The sequence below is a fragment of the Aulonocara sp. 'chitande type north' Nkhata Bay genome, linkage group LG20 (genome assembly GCF_057382095.1).
Source record: "Aulonocara sp. 'chitande type north' Nkhata Bay isolate Kocher_YH1m ecotype deep benthic linkage group LG20, A_spYH_male_GT1.1, whole genome shotgun sequence".
NCBI lineage: Eukaryota > Metazoa > Chordata > Actinopteri > Cichliformes > Cichlidae > Aulonocara > Aulonocara sp. 'chitande type north' Nkhata Bay.
Window position 1 is genome coordinate 36576944 of NC_141363.1, and position 22692 is coordinate 36599635.

The following is a 22692-nucleotide window of genomic DNA, read 5'->3' on the forward strand; positions in this document are numbered from 1 at the left end:
GCCCAGACGCGTTTCGCTCCAGAAACAAGATGCCTTCCGCGCATGCCCGCTGGTCGGTCTCAACTGCCGCTGTAGGAATAGTAAAATAGCCGTCTCAAGCAAACAAAGTGTGAAATCCGGATTTGACGGGGGCTTATAAACCCAAAGTGACACACAGAGAAACGCAGGAGGAATTTTATTTCTTAAAAAAATATATTCTGCTCTCTTTTTTTTGGTCACCCAAGGACGGCAGCTACAGCAGGAGGAGGAGTTAGCGGCGTGTTTCCGCTAAGAGCAGGCCGAGACGGTAATCTATGCCGCCGCACTGAGAATTACAAAACAGCGGCAGACCAGTTGCCAGCTACTGCGCGAAATAGTTTGACTGAAATTTGTTTAATCTTCGGGGACTTTTGGTTGTTCGTATCGGGAGGCTAAACAACGAGAGAGTGAGTGGCAGCTGGACTGTCAGCGATGGAAGCTGAATTTCGGGAAATCGATGAAAACGGCAGCTGGAACGCCATTTATCAGGTAAGAGCTCTTGGCAAATTAAGGTGGAAATAATCAGACCGTAGCTGAAGCTGGTTAGGTCAATGTGTAGCTTACGTACAGTGAGGTGGTAGCTATAGTTTCTCTGGCTATATGAGTGTGTTGGTGTTTAGTTCAGTGCCTGTTCTTCCTGCTCGGAGTTATCCGATGATTGATACGTCTGCTCGGGTATAAAGGCAGCAGCTCAACGCTGACTGACGTCATACTTTTTTGGACGTACTAACTTATTTTTAATGATTTATTCTCAGTTTCGTCCACTATTTCCATTCCGCTGTTAATCGGAGGCTTAAATATAGTTATTATAAATGTTTATAATACATTACATAGGGGTATAACACCTGAAACCGAGTGAAATCACGATACAAACCTCCAAAATATCGTATCGCGGTTTTATCGCTCCCATACCATGATACACATGAGATGTAAAATGCCATAGGTAACAATTCAAATGGAAATGCATCACAATAATGGTAGAAACTTTCTTTTCTGTAAAAACTTTCTAAAGAAGCCACGTTCTAAAGAAGTTTTAGCCTTTCATAAAATAAAATTTAGTAATTTTTGTTGAATGGGGTTTGATTTACTGAAATTTAAATGCATTGTTAAGGGTTTTCAGTGGGGTTAATTTAGAAAAAATACATTACTGACAGAACAAATAACAAAAAAAAAACAAAAAAAACCCCAACTGAAACCTGCTTTGAGCCAGGAATCCCCCTCTCCCAATATACTATGACATAAAGGATTCATTAGTCTGTTATATGTAACATACAGCTTCTATTTTAATTCTTTAAGACCATATCCTAAAACTTAAAATTAGAAGTACCCCTTTGGAATTTTTTTGTGAACTAGCAAAAGTACTGTTCAAAACATTTACCAACACATTAAATATTTTCTGTACATTGCCTGTACATTGTCTGCCAAACATGTTGAAGGCATTCACTTCCTCATTTATGATATGAAGTGTACTGTTTTTTTTTCTTTCTTTCTGCGTATAAGAAAATTTGACCTGCTACTCGAACTTCATGTAATCACCCCAAAGGCTCGTTTTGAGCCAGGAAATGCTCTTAATGGAGCTTAATTGTTATTCATAATCCAGTCGTGATCAAACAATCAGACCTGTTGTGGACTTTGGTTTTCTCCCTCGTGTCTTGTTATTCATCCCTGCTGAAGAAAATTGAATAAACTGAAACAGTGGAACGTGAGGTTATGGACTATGATTGGTCAGTGAGTCAAATCTCAATCATCTCTCTATTATTTACAAACATTATGCAGTGGCTGAAGTTAAAACCGTGTTGTTGTTGTTTTTTCACATGGAATCTTCTTTAACTGTTACATAATTCAAATAAAATAGAAAAAAAAAATCCAGTAGGCAGGGCTTTGGATTATAAAGCCAGACCAGGTGATGGTCCCTACAAGCCCATAGCTTCCATAACGGGATGTTTGTGGGTCCAGATGGGCGAAAGGCTGTAATAGCCTTCTTGGGAAACCGTTAACGCAGCCTAAGGTGATCCACAGAGAGCTGAAGCTGACAGCAAACTGTTCAGCATTGCCAAAAGCAGATAGGGTGACAGGCCCTAAGTGATCTAAAGTTGGAAACGGCTGCAGTCAACCATTAAAAATCCTTCCACAGGTTCCCCTACCTATGCCTTGAAACTTTTTCTCTCACTCTTTAGCTCTCTTGCAGTTATACTGCCTGCAGCTGAACTAAACAGCGTGTTTAAACATTTTAGGAAGAGGTGAAAGCAGAAGAGGTGGGCTTGGAACATATATATCATAAAACAATAAAAACAATGAAAATGAATGTTGTTTCTTGTTTTCATAATAGTTGGAAATGAGAATTGACATTTAAATTAAAATTTCATTAGCCACCCTAAGAAAGGGTAGTCTAAATACAAGCTTTTGACAGTGTTCGTATTGAGGCAAATATAATCCTGATTATTATTGAAATAGCTAGAGGAAATTGTAAAAGGGTCATCAGCGAATGTCATCATTGTTTGTTTGTTTGTCTTAAAGAATACAGCAGTCACACTCAGAGCTTTTTAATGTGGAGTGGATGTTTCTTTTGTTTTTTTTTAACAAAACAAAACAGAAAAAAAAAACCCTGCGAAAACACCAAAACTCTGCTTTAATGCTTGTTTTCCTCCTTTTATTCTGTTACAGGAGATTCGGCAGCAGTCGAGTGAATTCCCTTGTAAGGTTGCCAAATCACCTGAAAACAAGACTCGGAATCGATACAGAGACGTTAGCCCGTGTAAGTTTGTCTTTGCTTGCCTCAGTGTGCTGGACTGCAGAGTCTGAAATACTTAAATATTCCCACAACTCTCAAGGTGTTGTAGCCACTAAAATTACATTTAGGACCTCATTATATACTCATATACTGGTTTCATTTATCTAGGGCAGATATTTGAAAATGTTTTCATGTAATTAACTAGGGTTTTCAGTGATTTTAAGCATCACGGTTATGCCAGGTATTTATACCAAACCTGCTGTAAAAGGGATACATTACCTAAAACTTCACCTGCCTCTTAAAGCTAGCACCATGCAGACAGAGGTTGGTCACAGGGATACAGTATTTGGGTAACTGCAGTAGAAACGTTGTCTAAATGCCCCTGAAAGTAGCAGATTTGTTTGTGTCCTGCCTGCCAGCTCTGGTTGCTCAGTTATCAAACCACATGTGCTTCAGGATATCTCTGAATCTTGCTCTGCCTCTGTGAACTGTGGTTCATTGCAAAACATTAAAGTGAGTAAGTAGAAGTGGAAAATTACAATAAAATCAAACACTGTTATGTTTTAAAAAACAACATGCTCACATTTTCACACAGCTTTCTACTATCTTTGCCACACCAAAGGGGTTATTCGTGTAAGAAACTATGAAAAGTTGTGGACTGGCAAATGTCATGTCATGGTAGGAACCTTTTTCTGATTCAAAATATCACAAAGGCACATATAAATATACAGCTGGGGTGATAATGCAACCTCATTTGAATACTTGAAGGTTAAGTGAATGCCACTGTGGGTCTCTTTGCTTGGTACTCTACCCGCAGTGTTGAAGGGTCTATAATCTCCTATTTATGTTTAAACATCTGTGGTGAAGTCACAGCATTATGCAGCATTATATAAATACCTAAGCTGGCTGGAGTTTCAGTAGGTACAAGAACTGTAATATCAGTTTGAAGTTAAGTGAAGGTAGTGTTGCGCAATAGAAACAGCCTTGCATCACTCTGACTGGCGTAGTGTTTCCAGCTAATTTATTACTGAGTGTCTCAAAAACAGCTACACAGGGTAAGATCAGGGAAAGGGGAAATTAAGTTGTTTTTTTTTCCCAGCAATGCTTTTAGTATCATTTATTTTTTAAGCGTTGAAATAAATGGTGAAATAAAAAGCAAACACAGAAACAAAAAAGAGAGGAAATAGAGGAAATGCTTATCTTATTAATATTAGAGCAGGGCGATATGGCCAAAAATATTTATCACGATATATATTTGAAAATTTGCGATAACGATATAACCGACGATATAATTGATGCGAGACAAAATACAACTCCACAACATTACTAGTGCAAAAAGACAACCTTCCATTTATTTTCACATAAACAAGAAGCTGGTTTTTATGTACATTAAAGCTTTATAAAAATTTAACAGTGCAAATGCAAATTCCTTGCTGAAAGTTTAACCAAAAGGCATTTCCAGTAGAAATGGGCTGACATATCCTGAGCATAACCATGTATAATATCCACTGAAGTTAAAAAGAGGTGCTTTGCAACATTAAACTGCAGTGTGCAGTACGTATTTTTCGGACCATAAGGTGCACGGGATTATAAGGCACATTAAGCGAAACAAAGCAGTCAGATAAATCAAACTTTATTAAACTCATTCTTCTTGCTTCCTCCACTTCTGTACCATTGATTCATTAATGTTGAATTCTCTGGCAGCTGCTCTATTCCCATGTTGTTGCAGTATATTAATGACTAACCTCGCATTGTGGATGGATTATCTCAGTTGTTCTCCTGACTGAAGTTTGGTCCGTTTACAGCATCCTGCCATGCGATTGCATTTGTCTCTAACCATGAAGAACCTTCACGTTAACTTTTATAAGTGGAAAAGTGTTAGTGTTCGTCCTCCAGCTTCACTGTTTATGTTATGCTAACATAGCTGTGTCGCTAGCGATCACGTAGCACATCATTATATACCAGCTAGCCCAACATCAGTAACCCTACAAACATCACTGCTGTTTAGTTTCCTGTCTTCATTTATGTTGGAAGTGATAGCAGAGCTGTACGTTTGATTTTTTTCAGAAATCTCTCAGTTAGAACATGCAATATCATGCTTAGGTAACTAGCGAAACTAGCGAGCTAACTTCCGCTAGCTTCCTGCTAACTTCTAACTCCGTTAAATGTAATAACTTTTGTTTTCATGGATGCCTGGAAGTTAAACTTTATAGTTACACCTGGTAAAGCAGCAATGCTGATCGTTTTATTAAAGATGAAAGAATTTAGACAGTTTTTAACTCTAAGTGATGCTGCAGTGTTGTTTGACCTGAAGTATACGGAGTTTAGGACCCAGATTACTCCCAGATTTAAGAGCATCTTAGTCCGACAAATATGACAATAACAACGGCCGCTTGCATGTTCTGCAAAAAAATGTGCTTTGTTGTGTATCTGACGGACAAACACCAAACCAGTTCCACATCACGGAAGTTGCACCATTTTTACAAACCAATTCTGGTTCATCTGTTTCACTCAACAATTGGCCATGTGCGTATGAAAACAAAGGCACCGCGCATGCGCGTTTTACTCCCATTCTATCGCGATATTTCATTTTCCTATCGTTGCCTAACATTATACCGGTATTACCGTGAACGGTATAATATGGCCCAGCCCTAATTAATATATGGTTATCCATAATCACACAGCTCCTATTTGTTTGTATTTTACATAAAAAGTGAGTGTATATACTGATGCACAATTCATTCATAAATATTAACAGAAATTTTTTTTTTTTTCTGAATTGAGGATATAGCTTAAAAATCTTAAAGGAGCCACTGTTTTTTGTGAGCTTGATTTCATTAGCAGTGTTGCCCTCATTGGGACTTACTGGTGTCTTTGACCAAAATTTTGGTACTGTTACAAGCTGTGTGCTGGATATTGTGCTGTTACTTCAGGATATAAATCTGTGTATCTAAAATATATTCTTACTGGCAGTTTGGTGACCATACACAATGTTAAAGGTGCATGTGGATAAAAGCTGAATTTTGAAGCTTTAAAGTTAGAGTTTTGCCACCATCATAATGCTATGATGATTTTTGGGGAGCCAGAGTTGACCTTATATGGATGAAAGGGTGAAGGGCTGAGGTTACAGGTACAGTTTTTTTTTTTTTAGCAGAATCAATGAACTGTTAATTAATACAGTAGCAGTAAACACTCACCAAAAAGGAGCACAAACTTTGTGACTAGTTTGTATCACACATTAGTTATTAGTCAAATGATCTCCATTTAAAAAAGCTCAGTGACTGCAGTTAGTGGAGGCGTACATCAGCTACATGTAAATACACTTGTCAATCAATGCAATGACTAAGCTAACTCAATAACTCACTTATCTAAGTGAATGAGTTTCCTCTTCTTTTTTTTTCTACACCAAGTTGTAAATATATATTTTAATGCTGTAAATTTGGGTGTTTTAACAGGGGAGTCTTGTGGGAATTATTTGCTTTTAGAGTCAACCTCAGGTGGTCTCTAGAGGATCTGCAGTTTTTGCCACTTCTTTGTTTTCAGCTCTGGAAGTTTCCCTCTTGCTGCTGACTCAAAGAACACAAAGATACCAATTTTTTTCCAATATGTATTTTTTTGATCATCAATGTCTTTGTTTGTTTGTTTTGTTTTCTTGCTTGTTTGTTTTCATTTTCTATAACAGTTTGGCATTTAAAATGGGTCTAGTGCACTTCCTCTCGTGATTATCTTCTCACAGGTCACGCTGACCTCTTCTCAAAATCTTTTTACTGCTGGAGACTTTGCAACAACTGAAAGCCTCATGTCAGCTTCAGCAGATAGTCAGGTTGCGATGAACTTTCTACAAACATCCTGAACTAACAGCTGAACACCAGAGTTTCCTCTTTTTCACACTCAATAAGCCATGCAAAATTTTTTTTCTCAGACCAAGTTGCAAATAGTTACCGTAAATACCAACAAGGGTTTTCTTATTCCCCTTTACCAGATATGAAAATGAGGAACCTGAAAGTTTTTTATACTGCTAACCTTTTACCTAAAAGGTTATTTCACTGGAAATCGTAAATAGCTAATCTCACAATAGTAAACATCTTTAGTTTGTATGAAGATGCTTGTTAAGTGTTCCCTACAGCTGTTTTGGTTTGAGAACTGCATTTTTAGTCCCTGGTGGGTTGTGGCATTTAAAAAAAAAAAAAAAAAAAGTTCATATGCATATTTTCATATTTCTTTTTTGTTTTTTCTCTTCTCAGTTGATCACAGCAGAATACGTCTGCAGTTAGGTACAAATGACTACATTAATGCCAGCCTAATAACAGTAGAAGAGGCACGGAGGAACTATATCCTTACTCAGGTAAGTGTAGAAAAGATTCAGCACTGAAAATTCATTATTTCCTCTAATTCAGAGAGACAATGATAGAAAAATCCAAACTTTTAAGTCAGTATTTTCTGATTGTATAAGATAATATAGTTTCCTGGTTGGCCTAATGACCATAATATCTTGTATTTTATAGTTACGCCTTATTTTAGGTCCTTGTCTGCAGCATTTTTAAAATGAATATGAGTTATTAGTTTGTTAGGCACACAGAGGCCACTCTAATGCAATAACTCAGCATGAAGTCCTCCCTTTATGAAGGTCATAATTCTTAGTTTCTGCTGACACCGTTTTCTTGAGGTTTTTATTTGGCTTTTATGATAAATTTAGAATCCTTTTGTTTGTTGTGCTTTTAAACGATGAAGGGGTTTCTTTTCATTCCACCCTCATTCTAACCTCAGTCGAGGTTTATCATGTTTTATCACTTTTAAGTCATCCTCAGCATCAATGAGTTGACCTTCTGGTTAGAGTGACACTGGGAAAATACTTTGACATTAGGGCTCGTTATACTTGCTGAGATGAAGTCACAATTGCAGGCACAAGTGCTGCTTTGGTCTTCATTCAACTTGTCCTGTGCCTCAGGTTTTTGTTTTTTATCCTGCTGCTGTTGGGTTCAGCCAAGTGGACATGAATATACCATTGTGTTGTTCTGCTGTTTATGTGGCTCCAAGTCAAAGAGGCAGCAATGTCAGCAGACGCTCTTCTGGGCAAAAACTGAGGTATTGCCAACCAAGGGATACAATCTTTAAAAGGTGTCCTGGGTTTGCTGGGGCTTCTTCACCCTGGAGGACCTTCCTGAAACAACTCACCTATGAGGTGCCAGGAGAACTCCTGGTCAGTTGCCTGAGGAGCACTGGCTCTACCCTGAGCCCCTCCTGCATAGCCACTCTCTTTATACTGTCTCTGAGGCTGAGCCCAGACATCCTTTAGAGCTTTGACTTTCTGCCTTTTTGATCTACTACCCACAGGTCGTAACCATAGAGAGAGAAACAAAGCTCATTGAAGATTGATTAAAAAAAAAAAAACCCACATAAAGTTAAATCAGTTGCCAAAAGCATTTAAAATGTCTTTATTCCTTCTCGCACTGAGAAAGCAAAACTTTTAAAGCACTTTGTGAAGCAAATACTGTCAGTTATTTACTAACAATACCAATATATTAAGCTGGTAAATGCTCCACATTTCATAGTGCACACATTGGAAATGGGCAAATGTAAAGACCCAAAGTGTCCAAGTCAAAGCACAGGGCAAAGCTTGGGGATGATCCCTGCTGGTACTAATGCCGGACAGACAATGAACTGGTGACAAGGCAGAAGGAACTGAGCAGGAACTAGGACTGAACTGATCTGCAGCTGGCATCTTTGAGCTGATAATGGAGGGTAGCTTCGGTGGCTTTGGGTCAAAGCTGATTTGGCAACATTCAAAGAAGTGTATTAGACAGGAGTGATCATGTTTCCTCTCCCAGCCATGCAATTACAACAAAACTGTATTACAAGACAGTTTGTTTGCAATACACAGAGCTTATACAATGTTATGTATTTACAAACAGCACTCAAAATTGCGTCTATATTTCCAGGCTATTTTTAGGAGTTTATAATGTAGATTAGATCAGTTTTTGATCCAAAGAAGTTACGCAAAGGATAAACATACTGCAGTCTCCCTCTGTAGGAAATTTCAGGGCAAGAGTGTTTATGCTGAAGACCAAATGTCTTAAAAATAAATGAATAAATAATAATAATCAGATGCCTTGGAAAGCTCTTTAAATAGATACTGTTTTATTGTGTTCTGTTACACTAAAAATATTATTTCCTGCCTTTTATATAACAAATGTGCTGTACTTCCTTTTTAGGGACCCCTACCAAGTACATGTGGCCATTTCTGGGAAATGGTGTGGGAGCAGAGGACCCGTGGTGTAGTGATGCTGAACCGGGTCATAGAGAAAGGCTCTGTAAGCAGCTGTTTGAGTCCTCACAATGTTTTAGTATCGTCATACCTTGTTTACCTTTGAACCTCACTGCTGTCCGTTACCCAGCGTGTAATGTGTACCTTCATGTCATTTTAGATTAAGTGTGCCCAGTACTGGCCAGAGAGAGAGGAGAGAGATGCCATCTTCGAAGACACCAATTTCAAGCTCACCCTTGTCTCTGAAGACATCAAATCTTATTACACCGTCCGTCAGCTGGAGTTGGAAAATCTGTGTGTAAGTTGTCTTCCTGCTGAGTTTGGTTGTAAAACTGTAGGGTTGGGTAAAAATACACCGGTGTAAAGAAAAGGGATGAAGTGAAAATGAGAAAACTTTAAAAAAGTGAAAACTTTGTAAACATAGATTTTAATTTAAAGGAACAATTTTCATACTCAAGATCATTAGTGGAAAAAAAAAGAAAGAAGAAGAAGTCAAGCCTGACGGTGAAGTGGAAATGAAGAATCAGGCCAGAGTTAACAAAAAAACGGCAAATTCACAGGGCTTGTCTTTACATACCCCCTGTAGTGGATTTGATCACTAGATTTACTGTACTAGTTTTTTTTTTGTTGTTGTTGTTGTTTTTAGGCAATTGTAGGCGCTATAAATATTTGAAACTGTGAGAAATGATCTACTTTCTAATGAGCTGCTTTTGCTTTTGCTTCTAGTCCTCTGTTGTTGTTGTTGTTTTTCTCTGTGAGGGTCTTTTACTGTGTAGCCTCTGTTTTTATTTTTCCTCCACTGGTTACTGTTCTGTGTAAGACTCAAGAACTGACAGCAACAAATGACATACACTTCCTTTTTGGCTCTCCAGCGAGTCTCTATTTCACACTTGGTGAAACAGCACTTCATCTTTGATGCTGGCTTAATTGTCACATCTACTAACGTGTGGTGCCAACATGCTAATGATTAAAAGGAGTGTCTGTTTATTCACAGATTAAAAAAAAAAAAAAAAACATGAACGTCATGCTTGTGATAATTTATAAAAGAGGAATTTGCACCACATGGTATTCTACCCTACATCCAGGTTTAGTTTGGAATCAGCACTTTGTTTTGAGTTTTTCATTTCTCCTACATGTTTTCTCTCCAATCTTTCTCTGCAGACTCAAGAGACTCGTGAGATTCTGCATTTTCACTACACGACCTGGCCCGACTTTGGGGTGCCGGAGTCTCCTGCATCTTTCCTCAACTTCCTGTTCAAGGTGCGAGAGTCGGGCTGTCTGAATTCAGACCAGGGACCAGTGGTGGTGCACTGCAGTGCTGGAATTGGGCGCTCTGGGACCTTTTGCCTCGTGGACACCTGCCTCTTGTTGGTGTGTACAAACTCTGTTCTTAGGAAGTTATGATAATAACAAATTTAATCTCCTAGGAGACTGACATTTGCACAGGAAATTAACGCAACCTTTTCTTGAGAAGCTGTAGTGCTAGAACAACACTTGATTTTCAGATGAAATGTGCTAAGATAATGGGAATCCATTAGAACAAATTAGTTGTCTAAGCTGTCTTGTTGGAACACCTGGTTAGAAATTGGACATATGGTTAGGTTGTGTTAAAAAAAAACTATTTAAAGTTGTTAGTTTGCCCAATTACTTTTTTAGATTCTAAAAATGGGAAACTGTATCAAAATGTCTAATTCCTAAAAAGTCAATTTAATAAGAGTATTGCATTAATGTTGAATTAAAGCTGAAAGTTTGAACTTCAGTAATATATTGACTGAAATCCACTGTTGTGCAGAAAAAAAAAGTGTCATTGTCCAAATTCGTGCAGACCTTACTGCAGACCTCACTTTTAGAACCACATCAGCAGCCCAGTTTAATTTTTTTTTTAATCATTTAAGAAGTTTTATAAAGGTTAGAAGCTTTTTATTCCAGGGAGATGCTGAAAAAACCATCCACGCGTTTATTTCTACCTGGCTGGTTGTACTGAAACTCTGCTCAGAGGAATCTTTGAAAAGAAAGGGAAAAAAAAATCAGTTACTGAATGCAGCTGTATTTAAAAAAACAAAAATAAATAAATAAAATATAGAACACCTGCACTGAGGTCGTTACATTGGCTTTTAGTTGGTTGAAGAGGTGATTTCTTTTTCTTTTTTTCTTCTTTTTTTTTTTCAAAGGCCACCCTCAGGTTAAGTATTTCAAGCTGCTAGAACAGCCTGCTGAATCTTATTAGGTGTGCTCCAGTATTAGTATTTATAAACATATTTTCAAAATTCCTGTGTTTACCTGCCTTTCAGTCTAGGTCCTGATCTTGAAATTAGGAGCATTTTGCTTCTATTTATAGTTTTTCTATTGTTTTCAAGTGATTAGTCTTTTAATTTTACAGTTTTTTGTTATTTTAAAGAAGTGTATTTTGTTGGTGATAGCTGCTCTTATTTATTCGTGTGCCTAAATCTATTGGCTTAAGTTGTCTTTACAGTTTAGTGGCTGAAACCTCTGGTAGCTCACTCATTGTTCTCAAGTACAAGCACATACAGTTTTGTTTATTTATTTATTTTCTTGCTAGTGTGACAGAAGTCAGTACGCTCTTGCACACCTTACAGAGGACGTCAGAAACGTCTGTATTGAATGTTTTTGCTGCTGTGTGTAGATGTCCCTACGTAAAGACCCGTCTTCAGTTCGTATTCGCGATGTGCTGCTGGAGATGCGACGCTATCGAACGGGCTTGATTCAGACTGCAGATCAGCTTCGGTTCTCCTACCTGGCTATAATTGAAGGTGCCAAGTACATCAAGGGAGATACTTCCGTGCAGGCAAGTCCCTCCTCTCGTTTCTGCTCTGTCCTCTTAATGCACAAATTTTACTTGGTTTGTCTGTTTTTCATTAAATGCTATACCAATATCCACCTTTTATATTTTTATGTTTGGAGGGCTATGAGAGTAACTTTACCTGCTTCAGAATTTAAGTTATTGTTTTATTGTTGTTGTTGTTTTTTAATGTTATACTGGACCTTAGTCCAAAGCTTCAGTTTATCTGCTCTCTGAAACAAACTGTTTTAGTTTCTTGCTCCCCTTAATCCATCTTTCATTTGATTAGCTGTCACTGGTAAAGCGTATCGCGGTGGAGCTATCCAGTCTTTAAGTCTGACGTCATTAGCCGTGCCAGAGCCCAAACTCTGCTGCAGGTCCCTAAGTCCAGCGATCACTGCGGCATCACTGAGAGTTAAAAACTGTCTAAATCCGTTCATCTTTATTAAAATGATCAGCGTTGTTGCTCTACCAGGTGTAACGATTAAGTTTAACTTCCAGGCATCCATGAAAACTGAATTTATGAAATTTAATGGAGTTCTAAGTTATCAGGAAGTTAGCTCGCTAGTTTGCATCTAAATATAATATACCATGTTCTGACTGAGAGATTTATGAAACAATTGAAGACAGGAAAGTAAACAGCAGTGACGTTTGTAGGGTTACTGAAGTTTGGCTTGATGGTTTGATGTGCTATGTGATCACTAGCGACACAGCTATGTTAGCATAATATAAACAGTGAAGCTGGAGGATGAACGCTAACTTTTTTCCACTCAAAAGTTAACGTGAGGGTTCCCGAAGGTCCGGGACAAATGCAATCACATGGCAGGATGCTGTAAACGGACTGAACTTCAGTCGGGAGAACAACTGAGATAATCCATCACACAATACGATCACTGACTGTTTTTAGGGGCTTGTTGAGATTAAATAAAACAAGATACAAAGCATTAGAATATGTAAAAAACACAAAAGCCTTATTAAACGCACAGTAGTTTGGGGCTGGAAGCAGGATTCATCACGTCATCACTTAAAGACCGGATTCCCACTGAGATGACCATACAAGTATATCCCCTCATTGTACCAGTGTGTACGCTCACTGACAACATCTTTAGGTACATCTGTTCACCCACTTCTTAACAAAAATATCTAATCAGCCGATCAAATGGCAGCAATTTGATGCATTTAGGCATGTAGACATGGCCGAGGCGACCTGCTGAGGTTTAAGCTGAGAATCAGAATGTGCAGAAAGGTGGTTTTAAATTACTTTGAATGTTGTTCGTCTAAATATTTCAGAAACTTTTGATCCACTGGGATTTTTCCACACAATCATCTGTGGTTGCTGTCATCTCCGTATGGAGAAATAATTCCAGAAAGTTGTCAAATCTATGCCATGAAGAATCAAGGCATTTCTGAAGGCACAAGAGGTCCTTCCTAGCAAGGTGTTTCTAACAAAGTGGATAGAGTGAGAAAATGGATTATAGGTCATCTTTAACATCATAAAGCAAATGTCTTGATGCATGCTCAATCATCCAGGTAAGTAAATCCCAAAAGGTTGATTCTGTCAATCGCTACAACACAGAGCAAACACCATCCCCACAGACAGAGCGGCCAGAGAAGCAGAAGAACATCACTTCAGGAAGGCTCTGAGTAAATGTGGTTATCCCAGCTGGACATTTGTCAAAGGTGCAAAGGCGCCTAAAGAAAGCTCCAGCTGATCCAGGAGAGAAGGACAACTGCTGCCTAAGCAAAAACCCTTAGTGATCCCTTATGTGTCAGGAGTATCGGAACAGTTGAGACGCATTTTTTTCTAAACACTGCGTCTCCATGGCTTCAACTCCAAAACACACTGTGCCAAAAATCGGCCCAGCCCAAGGATCGGGTCCCCCGACACAAACGGAGTAATGTAGTGTACACTGTTAAGTGCCAGGAGGATTGCCATGATTTATACATAGGGGAATCCAACTAACCTCTGGCAAAGTGGATGGCACAACACAGAAGAGCTACCTCGTCAGGCCAGGACTCTGCAGTCTATTTCCACCTACAGGCCAGTGGACACTCTTTCAATGATCAGGATGTACACATCCTGGTCTGGGAGGAGCGCGGAGTCAAGGAGGCCATTTAAATAAGACGTCCAGATGAACAGAATCAACCCTTTGACATAAAGCACATAAACATCCTAAGAGTGAATGTTAGAAATCACTACTTGGTCGTGTGTGTGTGTGGGTGGTTCATTTGACTTGGAGTTCAAAGCCTGTGTCTGTTTTTTATAAACGGGTTTTGTTTTGTCAGTTATGAGAAACCATAAAAATAAATGCACTGAGTTTAATGTTCTCATTTAACTGGTAATAAGAAACATAATAATAATAATTAAGAAGCATACTGTGATTAGACTGATATAATATAATAAATATAAAGGAACATGCACAATATAATGAAGGTAAACTGGAGTCTCTGTTGATGAAAGGTCCCCTCTAAAAAAATAAACAAAACCAAAACATGCTGCAATATCTATCGATTTGAAATCTATTATTTTAGCTATTTTTATTTTTTTTCCCCTCTTCAAGGAGTCATGGAGAGCGCAGTCCAACGAGGAAGATGATCCTCCCGAGTTCACCCCTCCTCCTCCTCTTCCTCCTCCCAGAGACCCTCAGAATGGCAAAGCAGAGCCGTCCTTTTTCCCTGAAGAGATCATCCGAGCAACAGAGACCTACAGTCTGGGGTAATCATCCAGATCACGTTTTGTTTGAGTTTATCTAATATTGTTAGGAAAACAGGATCGTGTGTCAGTGTTGATTCTAAAGCTCATAGCTCCGTGGAGCAGAAAGGCCAGGAAACATAATTAAATAGAGTGCAGTTTGAAATATGAGGTGTTGAATTCCTAAAATTAAATACACGGCTTTTAAGTATTTAACAGACACTACAGAAAGCTCTCTGTTGATTCGTGATCGGCTTGCTCCATCCGAGGGAAGCATTTCACCAGTGGGTGTGTTAAGATGCCACAGGTGTGTGCTGATGCTTACAGGGCCTACAGCCTACGTACAACCTTGCAGATTGTTGTCTAGCTGTAGCTGTTTACTCTCAGCAGGGGGCAGTGTCACAAACAACTGCTCTGTGGACTACTCTCTAACAAAGGGTTTTAAAACCAATGAAAATTGTCCAGTGCAGCCTCCGTTTGTGCTTTTCATGCCACCCTTTTATCACTTGTTTTATTTGGCCCTTCTCGCTCTATGATGTTAACTCTTCCTGTTCAGGCCTACTTATCAATCAATAAGCATGCGACCTATGCACACCATCATCCCTGTACACCTACTTTTTTTTTTTTTTTTTTTGGTTGTTGTTGTTTTTACACAAGCACATCTGTGTAGGTTGCATACCCAAAATCCTTCACACTGCATTTCCAACTGTGCAAAAACTCTGTATCATGAATCAAGATTAGTCTTGATCCTCGATATCTTGGTTAAATAAATTTTACCCAGGCTCAGTGCACCATCTTGTGGCACATGTGGTATTACAGAAAGGTACAGCGTGGCCCTTTTTCACGTAGAGTTAAAAATGATATCTTTTCAATACAATACTTTGTGAATACAAGGTCACAGTGATTATTTCTTCACATTCTGTTGTGAATTTGTAACTTTGAAAAGGTTTCGTAAACATTTTAAATACATAAATTTAGAATAAGTACCACTAATCAAAAGGATGTTTTGCTCACAGTGATTCTTTGTACATATGCTGACCTCATTACTCGAAATTTCATTCATATTTGAAAAGAATGAAATCCTTATGCCCCACGTAACTGATTGGACTTTATGAGGTCAAAAAAAGGTAAAGTTAGTACGTTATTGTGTTTTTGTTTGTTTGTTGTTTTTGTGTTTGTTCTTTTCTCTCAAAAACTAATCTTCCAATTTCAGCTAGCAAGGAAGTCCATGTTTCTGTGGAAAAAAAAAGAAGTAAAAAAAAAAAAGAATTATTTTCTCATCTGAACCTTCGTTGTTTCTCATTCAGCTCCTCAGAAAAAGTTCGAAAAAGGATGCCAGCTGCTGACTCCCAGCCTGCTGCTGACCTCCAGCACGCTCGTGACGGTGTTGCTCAGTCCGACGGCCATTTGGAGATCCACGATGATACCTCCTTTCCGAACAAATCTGAGCAGCAGCCAAAGGAAAACTCTCCCATGCCGGGGACTTGGTCCCCACTACTAACCAAAGTGTGCCTGTGCACAGCGCTGGCTCTCAGTGCTTTCGCCTGCTATCGAGCCTATTTCCACTGATGCCCTTCTTCCCCGTCTCTCCACTGACGTTGCAAAGTGGACAAGGCTGACCAATCAGCCCGCTTTGACTCTGCTAGGGGGTGGATTGTTTGGTCTTCAGCAGATTCACTTCCACTGGTTTTAATTTTATAAATGCCGTGCGAGTGGTTGGCTGGCTGCCGACCTTATGACCGACCCAAACTTTCTTTCTGTGTGTCATCTTGGATGCTCAGGGCCTCAGTTTTTCAGGTGTCACATCCCAAATAATGTGTGCTGGCTTAAACGCAGACTCAGAGGGCTCTGCTGGTCTGTGAATCAGGATGAATGACCTATCAGCCCATTTTTTGTCATGAGTCTCTTCTCTTATTTACCAAACGACACGTGAATGTGTTCTTCCATGTTATTAGTAAATCATGAGCCCGTTAGGATTTTGCTTTCTTTTCTTTCTTCTTTTGGTTAAACAAACAGATCAGAAATCATAGAACCAGATTTATGACCAGCCTGTCTGAAAATATGCCAGTGTGGGAGAAACCTTATTTGTTTTGTTTGTTTGTTCCTTTGCTGTTGGTCAACATGGATCCCAAGAGTAAAATGAAATCCAGAGCATGTTGGGGTGGGCCTTGAATTGTTATGTGACTCCACTAATAGCCTGCAGGTTGAGTACATACAATATATGTGTTTGTGTGTATATGTACATTTGTGTGAGTGGTAGTTTTTAAATTCTACCCGGTGAAAAATATTAATATAACATTTACAGGACATCAAATGTGAGATGTAGACCGGGTTCTCTCCTGGTATGTGACTCTTTTTTTTTTTCTCTCTCTCCGTGGTAGCCCAAAAGTGACACAGGAGGAGGGGAAAAAACAACAACAACAAAAAAACAAGGTAGAGTGACGTGTCTCACTCTGTATTTGTAACGTCTGAGTGATTTCAACAGCTTGAGAACTTTTAGAAGGTTATAAACATTGGGCTTTAGTTCTAGTATCGCTCACAGTGGATAAAATGCGTAACATAACCGAAACAGAGTTGATTCACATTGTAAAATAAGTGAATGTGTGTTCAGTTGGTGGAGTGCCAGCTTAAAGACCGGAGATGCAAAGTAGCCAACGTCCATCTCTTTTCTCCAGCAATACAAATACTCAGCAATGTGTCGCCCTTTACTAACTCTCGAGTTTGAACGGGGAACCAGGGACTTTGAACAAACCAAAAATCAAACACCAGCACAGGGATGAAAATAATACACTGTAGTGATGATCCATTGTATCTTGTCGTGGCCCTGAGCTGGCGATATTGTTTTGTATGATTATTATTTCTTTTAGCATGCTGCATTTGTGAATCAAAAGGTTTATCCTAAGAAGAGATTAGTTAAGCTGCTAGCGTTCGTTTACCTTTGGGACTCGATAGCTGTACCTTTCTTTAGAATGTATAATTCTGTATTAGATACAGCATACAACAGAAGTGAGTATACCCCTGCGAACTTTTTTTAATGTTAAATTTGTTATTATTACTTTACTATTAGTTTGAATGCCGTTAGAGTTGTTACGTTACAAAACAAAAGACGCTTCATAGTAGAAACTCTGTGCAAAAGAAGTAAGCACACCTTTGACACATACCCGACACAGTCGCATCCGAATGCTTGGTTTTTGGGCTCTGGTGCGTATGTGGGGGAAAGGACATTAGCTGTGTTGTGATTTCTGCTACATTTCTGTGTGAAATGATCACTTGGAGAGAAATCAACAGGTGGTCTGTTCTCTTGTGTCGCTGCTCGTGAAGTGAAAGTTGGGCCGAGTCTAGAAAGGGTAAGGTGACCGTGACGAGCAAGGAAGATTCCAGTGGATGTTTATCTGATTGAACATTAAACGACCTTTAACCTGACAGTTCTCTATTTGCTGCTCAGTCACATTTTAATTGGTTACCGTTGCACTGAGTTTTTCATTTGCGGTGCTTTAACTATAGCTGGTTTTGTCTCTTTCACATGAGCTGACATTTAGGTGATATTAAAGAGTGGTGTACTCATTTCTTTTTATACTGTACATATATTTTAAATCAGGTTTCAGTGTGCTGAGTTGGGGTTTTTTTTCTGCTTTAGCGAGGGATTAAATCTCAGCACCTGTGCAGCCGTTGCACCAGGTTTTCCCGTTTTTTCTATTCTTATGCTGAGCTCAAAAACATGTATTTTTTTATTTACATTTGTTATTTTCCTTTTTAAATAAAAGAGAAAAAAAAGCACAGTTGCTGTTGATTTGTCCTGATTCACACCTAATCTTGTTTTCAGTCCTGAAATGTCTCATTGTATTTATATTTTGGACAAATAATCGCTGTGAGCTGAGAACTATGAGTCCTCTGAGGTTTCCTGCTTGTTGGATTGCTGTTGGGGATGGGGATGATTTCAGAATCACTGGAAAAAATGAAAATATGCACTCACTGACCACTTCACTAGCTGTACCTGTTCAACTGCTCGTTAACAGCAACTCAACGGGTTTAGGCAAATGGGTATGGCCAAGGCCACTTGCTGAAATTCAGACTGAGCATGAAAGTGGAGAAGAGAGCTGATTTAAGTGACTGGTGCCATACGCTGCTCAGAGTATTTCAGAACCTGCGGCTCTGCTGGGATTTCCCCCACATAACCATCTTTTGGGTTTACAGAGAATGCTCTGAAAACGAGAAACTGCCCAGTGTGTGTCAGCTCTGAGTGAAAATGAAGATAAAACTTTGCATGGATTCATTAGATAAATTACAGCTATTGCACAATTTAAAAGAAAAAAAAAAGATTTTGGCGGGGTTAGTTGGGAGGGACTCGCTAATTTTTCATACGATGACCCTATTTATAAGGTTCTGCATAACAGAGGAGACTAAGAAAAATTTCATAGCTTTATTAACTCTCAAAGAGCCCGTCATGTTTTTCAGACGTAATTTAATCCTCCAGAAAAGAAAAGATTTTACTGACTTAAAGTGGGGGTATTTTTGTAGTAATATTGTACTTCTTTTACTGGTTCTGTTTGTTTCTTATACGGTTCAATTTATCTATGACAGAAATTCAAAAATATTCAGATAATAAAGTAACAAACTGTGCAGTTTTACTGTAAAAATAAAACCATTACATTTTTGCTCCTCAGTAGTTGTTATGCAAACTTTATGCGAACTTATTTTGAGCAGCCACGTATCCTGCAGTCATAAAATTTAGTGGAAGGAAGAATCAGATAACAGACAATGCATAAAATGGGGCAGTTTTGCTTTTCCAGTTATGATACACCCCCTGATGTTTCTACTTAAATATGCTTGTAGAAAAATGGTTCTGGCTTTAGAGCGTGACACTTGGAGGGAGTGTACAATTGATTTGGTTCTGGTTTTAAGAGCTTAAATATGTTTTTCATGTGGATATCTCCTGTACTTAAGACATTATATGTCAAAATAAAAAGCAAAAAGGTTGTGTACTTTCAAGGGGAAATCTTGCATGGTTTTATTTAATATTTAACTTTTCTCAGATCTGAGTTTTTATGCCATGAGCCGTGCAGTACTGACCAACCTCTGCTTGTCTTCACCAGTAGGTGGCTCTGTGGGACTGTGATCCTCACCTGTTTTCGATGTGAAGCGTGGCCGTGTTTGTTACGGCCCACTCTTTCCTGTTGTCTGTATGATATCGGTGTTTGCTCATCAATTATGTTTGTATTTACAGCGGTGGAGAGCCTGGAGTAAACCAGTTTGCAGACACTGCCTTCAGACTTCACAGTGACTGTGAGGAAGGACGTCACATTAATTTTCTTTTTGTCTTCAAACTTTTCCTCATCTTTTACAAACTGGTTTTAATGAAAATGTTCCCTATCTTTAAAGTTTAATTTTCATTATTTAATCTGAGAGATCCCCACAGATAAAACCACAATGCTGTACAGTTTGTGATTAGCAAACTTTGCGGTTGATAAATAACGAGATTTTGCTCCTGCTAGTGTAAAAGCTTTAACAACAATAACCATCAAACTTTAAAGTTAGGTTAAACATGTCCAGAGATGCATGCGTTTCTTGAGTAAACTTCACCACAGGGGTGTAGCGCAGATGATTTGGCAACAGTCTTGGCTAGAACTTCCTGTTTGGGAAGTTAAGACACAGGCACTGTGCTGTACTTGGTGTACAAGAATGCATTTTAAACAGTGAGTGAGTAATAGCACTCCCAACCACCGCTCTGCTGACGTCAAGGCAAAGAACACGCACCACTAGGAAAACTACAATCAAGGTGTGACCGGAAGTCCTAAAACCACAAATGTTTCAACTGAAACTACAATCTTTCTAATCTGACTGCGCTGCTGTGACTCATGCACTGTTTGTGGTGAAAATGAATTGTTATTTTATTATTAGACATGTGTTAAATGTCACTTTGATTGTGTTTCCTATCTATATATGTCATCTCGGCCTACATTTTCTGATGTTTTTACTTTAGTGAGAAACTTAAAGAAAAAAATGGAGGAAGACAGACGGGCTTAAATAAATGTCAGAGGTGCACTGTGTTATCTCTCTGCTTCCTTACTCAGCCTAATTTTCACAATGCTGACTCCACATTCACAGCTGACCAAAAAAAGATATCAGCCCTGCCCGGCTAACTCTTTCAGCATATGTCCTCAGTTTAGTTATTAACCTGGAACTTCCCAATAGCTGGCCAGCTGTGAGGGTGGGTGGGGCAATGGCTGACTGGAAGTCTCTCTTGTAGCCTGCAGTTCATTTTCACAGGGAGCCGAGCAGGGATCAGGAAATTCCTGAATAAGAGGAGAGTCAGATCTTTCCAAGAGTGACTCTGCAGAAGTCTGAGTCACCACACTCGGCAGCGCTGTACAATGGGAGTTCAATACCACAACGTGTGAGTACACTGTCATCAGGTGTATCATGTCTATTCATGCCCTTATTATTTCAAAACTCCAAAAACCCAGGAGAGTGAATAAGACAAAGCTTTCAGTGTTAACTTGTCTTGAAAGGTAACTTGGCTCAAATTTCCACAACATTTAAGATGCAAATAGTCACGATCCCTTTTCGGGCTTTAAAAACAAGTTTTTTGTTTGTTTTTTTTTAAAGAAAAATCACAGTTAAAGCACAGGTGTCAAATTCAGTTTCTCTGAAGAGGCCACACCAGGAAATGAAAAGCATAGCAAGGGCCATACATATAGAGTTTAATGACTGATAATTTATGCTTCATATAGCCTTCTCATGTACACTTTGGACCACATAAAGGCCTCAATCAGCCCACATAAAAGTCTTTTAGACTTTATAAAGTTGTGTGTTTAAACTATAAGAAGGCTACCACACAACCAGCCCACAGCAACCTGTTTCACAAACCTGACAGACAGCTACCTGCCCTATGGGTCACTTAAAAATATACCTTCATGTCAAAGCAAAGTAGCGGATCTTTCATTCTGTTCCCGTTCATATGCCCGCAAGTCTCACCGAGCCCGTTTTACAGGACTCAACATGATAGCACAGTCGTTCACCAGAACGTCTCGACTTTCCATCTGCGATACACAGTTTAGGCATGGAACCAGCTGTAGGAATAGAACTTCCCACTCTGAGATTTAGCTGGAAGAATAATTTTTTTTGCTGTAAATGCCTTTTTTTTTTTCATTTAAACATCAAAATTCTTCTTCTTTCAACTGGTTCCTTAATGACACAATTTTCTCTTAAAACAGAAACTGCCTCATGGCTAATGCCTAAACTGGCCTCTTTTCACATGACCTACTCAGTCTCATACCTCAGCTGCCTTTTGGTTGGACTGTGTGTTACCTTGTTAGCTGTCAGGTGCTATGAAGGTGCGGCTCTTTGTTTAATTTGGTGTGCACACCACAGCTATAAGCGGGCCAGATTAAAATTTGCAAAGGGCCAGATTTGGCTTGTGGGTCTTGAGTTTAACCCTTTTGCATTTAAAACAGAAGCTCTCAAGTTTTTTTGTTTTTTTTTCTGGTACGCCCCTCTTCAGGAGCCAAAAATGTTCACACTTGACCAATTTTCACACTTTACTTATTAAGTTTTACTTAAATTGTGAGTTAACTTTTGCTTGTTTAATATCCTTTACCTCACTTTAGCTTTATTGTATATGTTTCCCCTGGTGGTCTGCACTCCACTGTTTGAGAAACACTCTACCAATAATAGAAAATATGTTCATTTACTTTCTTGTGAAAGGCAGCTACCAGCAAACAGAAAGCTAGAGGGGTTGGCTGAACCACAGAAGACTAGAAACAGTTTATCTCTGTCCAAAGGTAATAAAATCAACCTTCCAGCACCTCTAAAGCTCACTGATAAACATATCTCTTCTAACTGTAAAAACTATACTGTGCCAGGAGTTAGACTGAAAATATTGACAGCTTTATGAAGAGTTTGATTTTTGTTAATTAGTAACCTTTAGAGGCAAAAGATTTTCGTTACCAGTCGGCAGAGCCAGACACGTTGGCTCCGTCTTTCTTTAGTCTTTCTAAACTGCAATGCAGTTGGTTTTTTTTGGTTTTTGTTTTTTGTTTTAAAAAGGCTGGAAATATATTAGAAACATAAAACCCAGAAGAAAATTCTTCATCCGCTCACCTCCTCCCCGAGCCTGGTTCTGCTAAAGGTTTCTTCCTGTTCAAAGGGAGTTTTTACTTCCAATTAAGGGGTTGTTCATAGGGGTC

At 38.9% G+C, this 22692-nt stretch overlaps 1 protein-coding gene across 1 annotated transcript; it reads left to right on the plus strand.

Moving 5' to 3' along the window:
• The first annotated feature begins 8 nt into the window (after positions 1 to 8).
• On the plus strand, positions 9 to 18283 carry ptpn1 (protein tyrosine phosphatase non-receptor type 1). Its single transcript, XM_086278662.1, has 9 exons — positions 9 to 507; positions 2683 to 2773; positions 6994 to 7094; positions 8962 to 9060; positions 9175 to 9312; positions 10176 to 10385; positions 11659 to 11820; positions 14376 to 14530; positions 15814 to 18283. The coding sequence occupies exons 1-9, from the start codon at positions 451 to 453 to the stop codon at positions 16073 to 16075; spliced, it is 1275 nt and encodes a 424-aa protein (XP_086134788.1). The 5' UTR covers positions 9 to 450; the 3' UTR covers positions 16076 to 18283.
• Positions 18284 to 22692: the final 4409 nt, after the last annotated feature.

Coding starts and splice junctions, on each gene's coding strand:
- ptpn1 (XM_086278662.1), top strand. CDS start 451: ATGGAAGCTGAATTTCGGGAAATCGATGAAAACGGCAGCTGGAACGCC. Junction 2,774..6,993: donor ATACAGAGACGTTAGCCCGT/GTAAGTTTGTCT, acceptor TTCTCTTCTCAG/TTGATCACAGCAGAATACGT. Junction 9,313..10,175: donor TGGAGTTGGAAAATCTGTGT/GTAAGTTGTCTT, acceptor CTTTCTCTGCAG/ACTCAAGAGACTCGTGAGAT.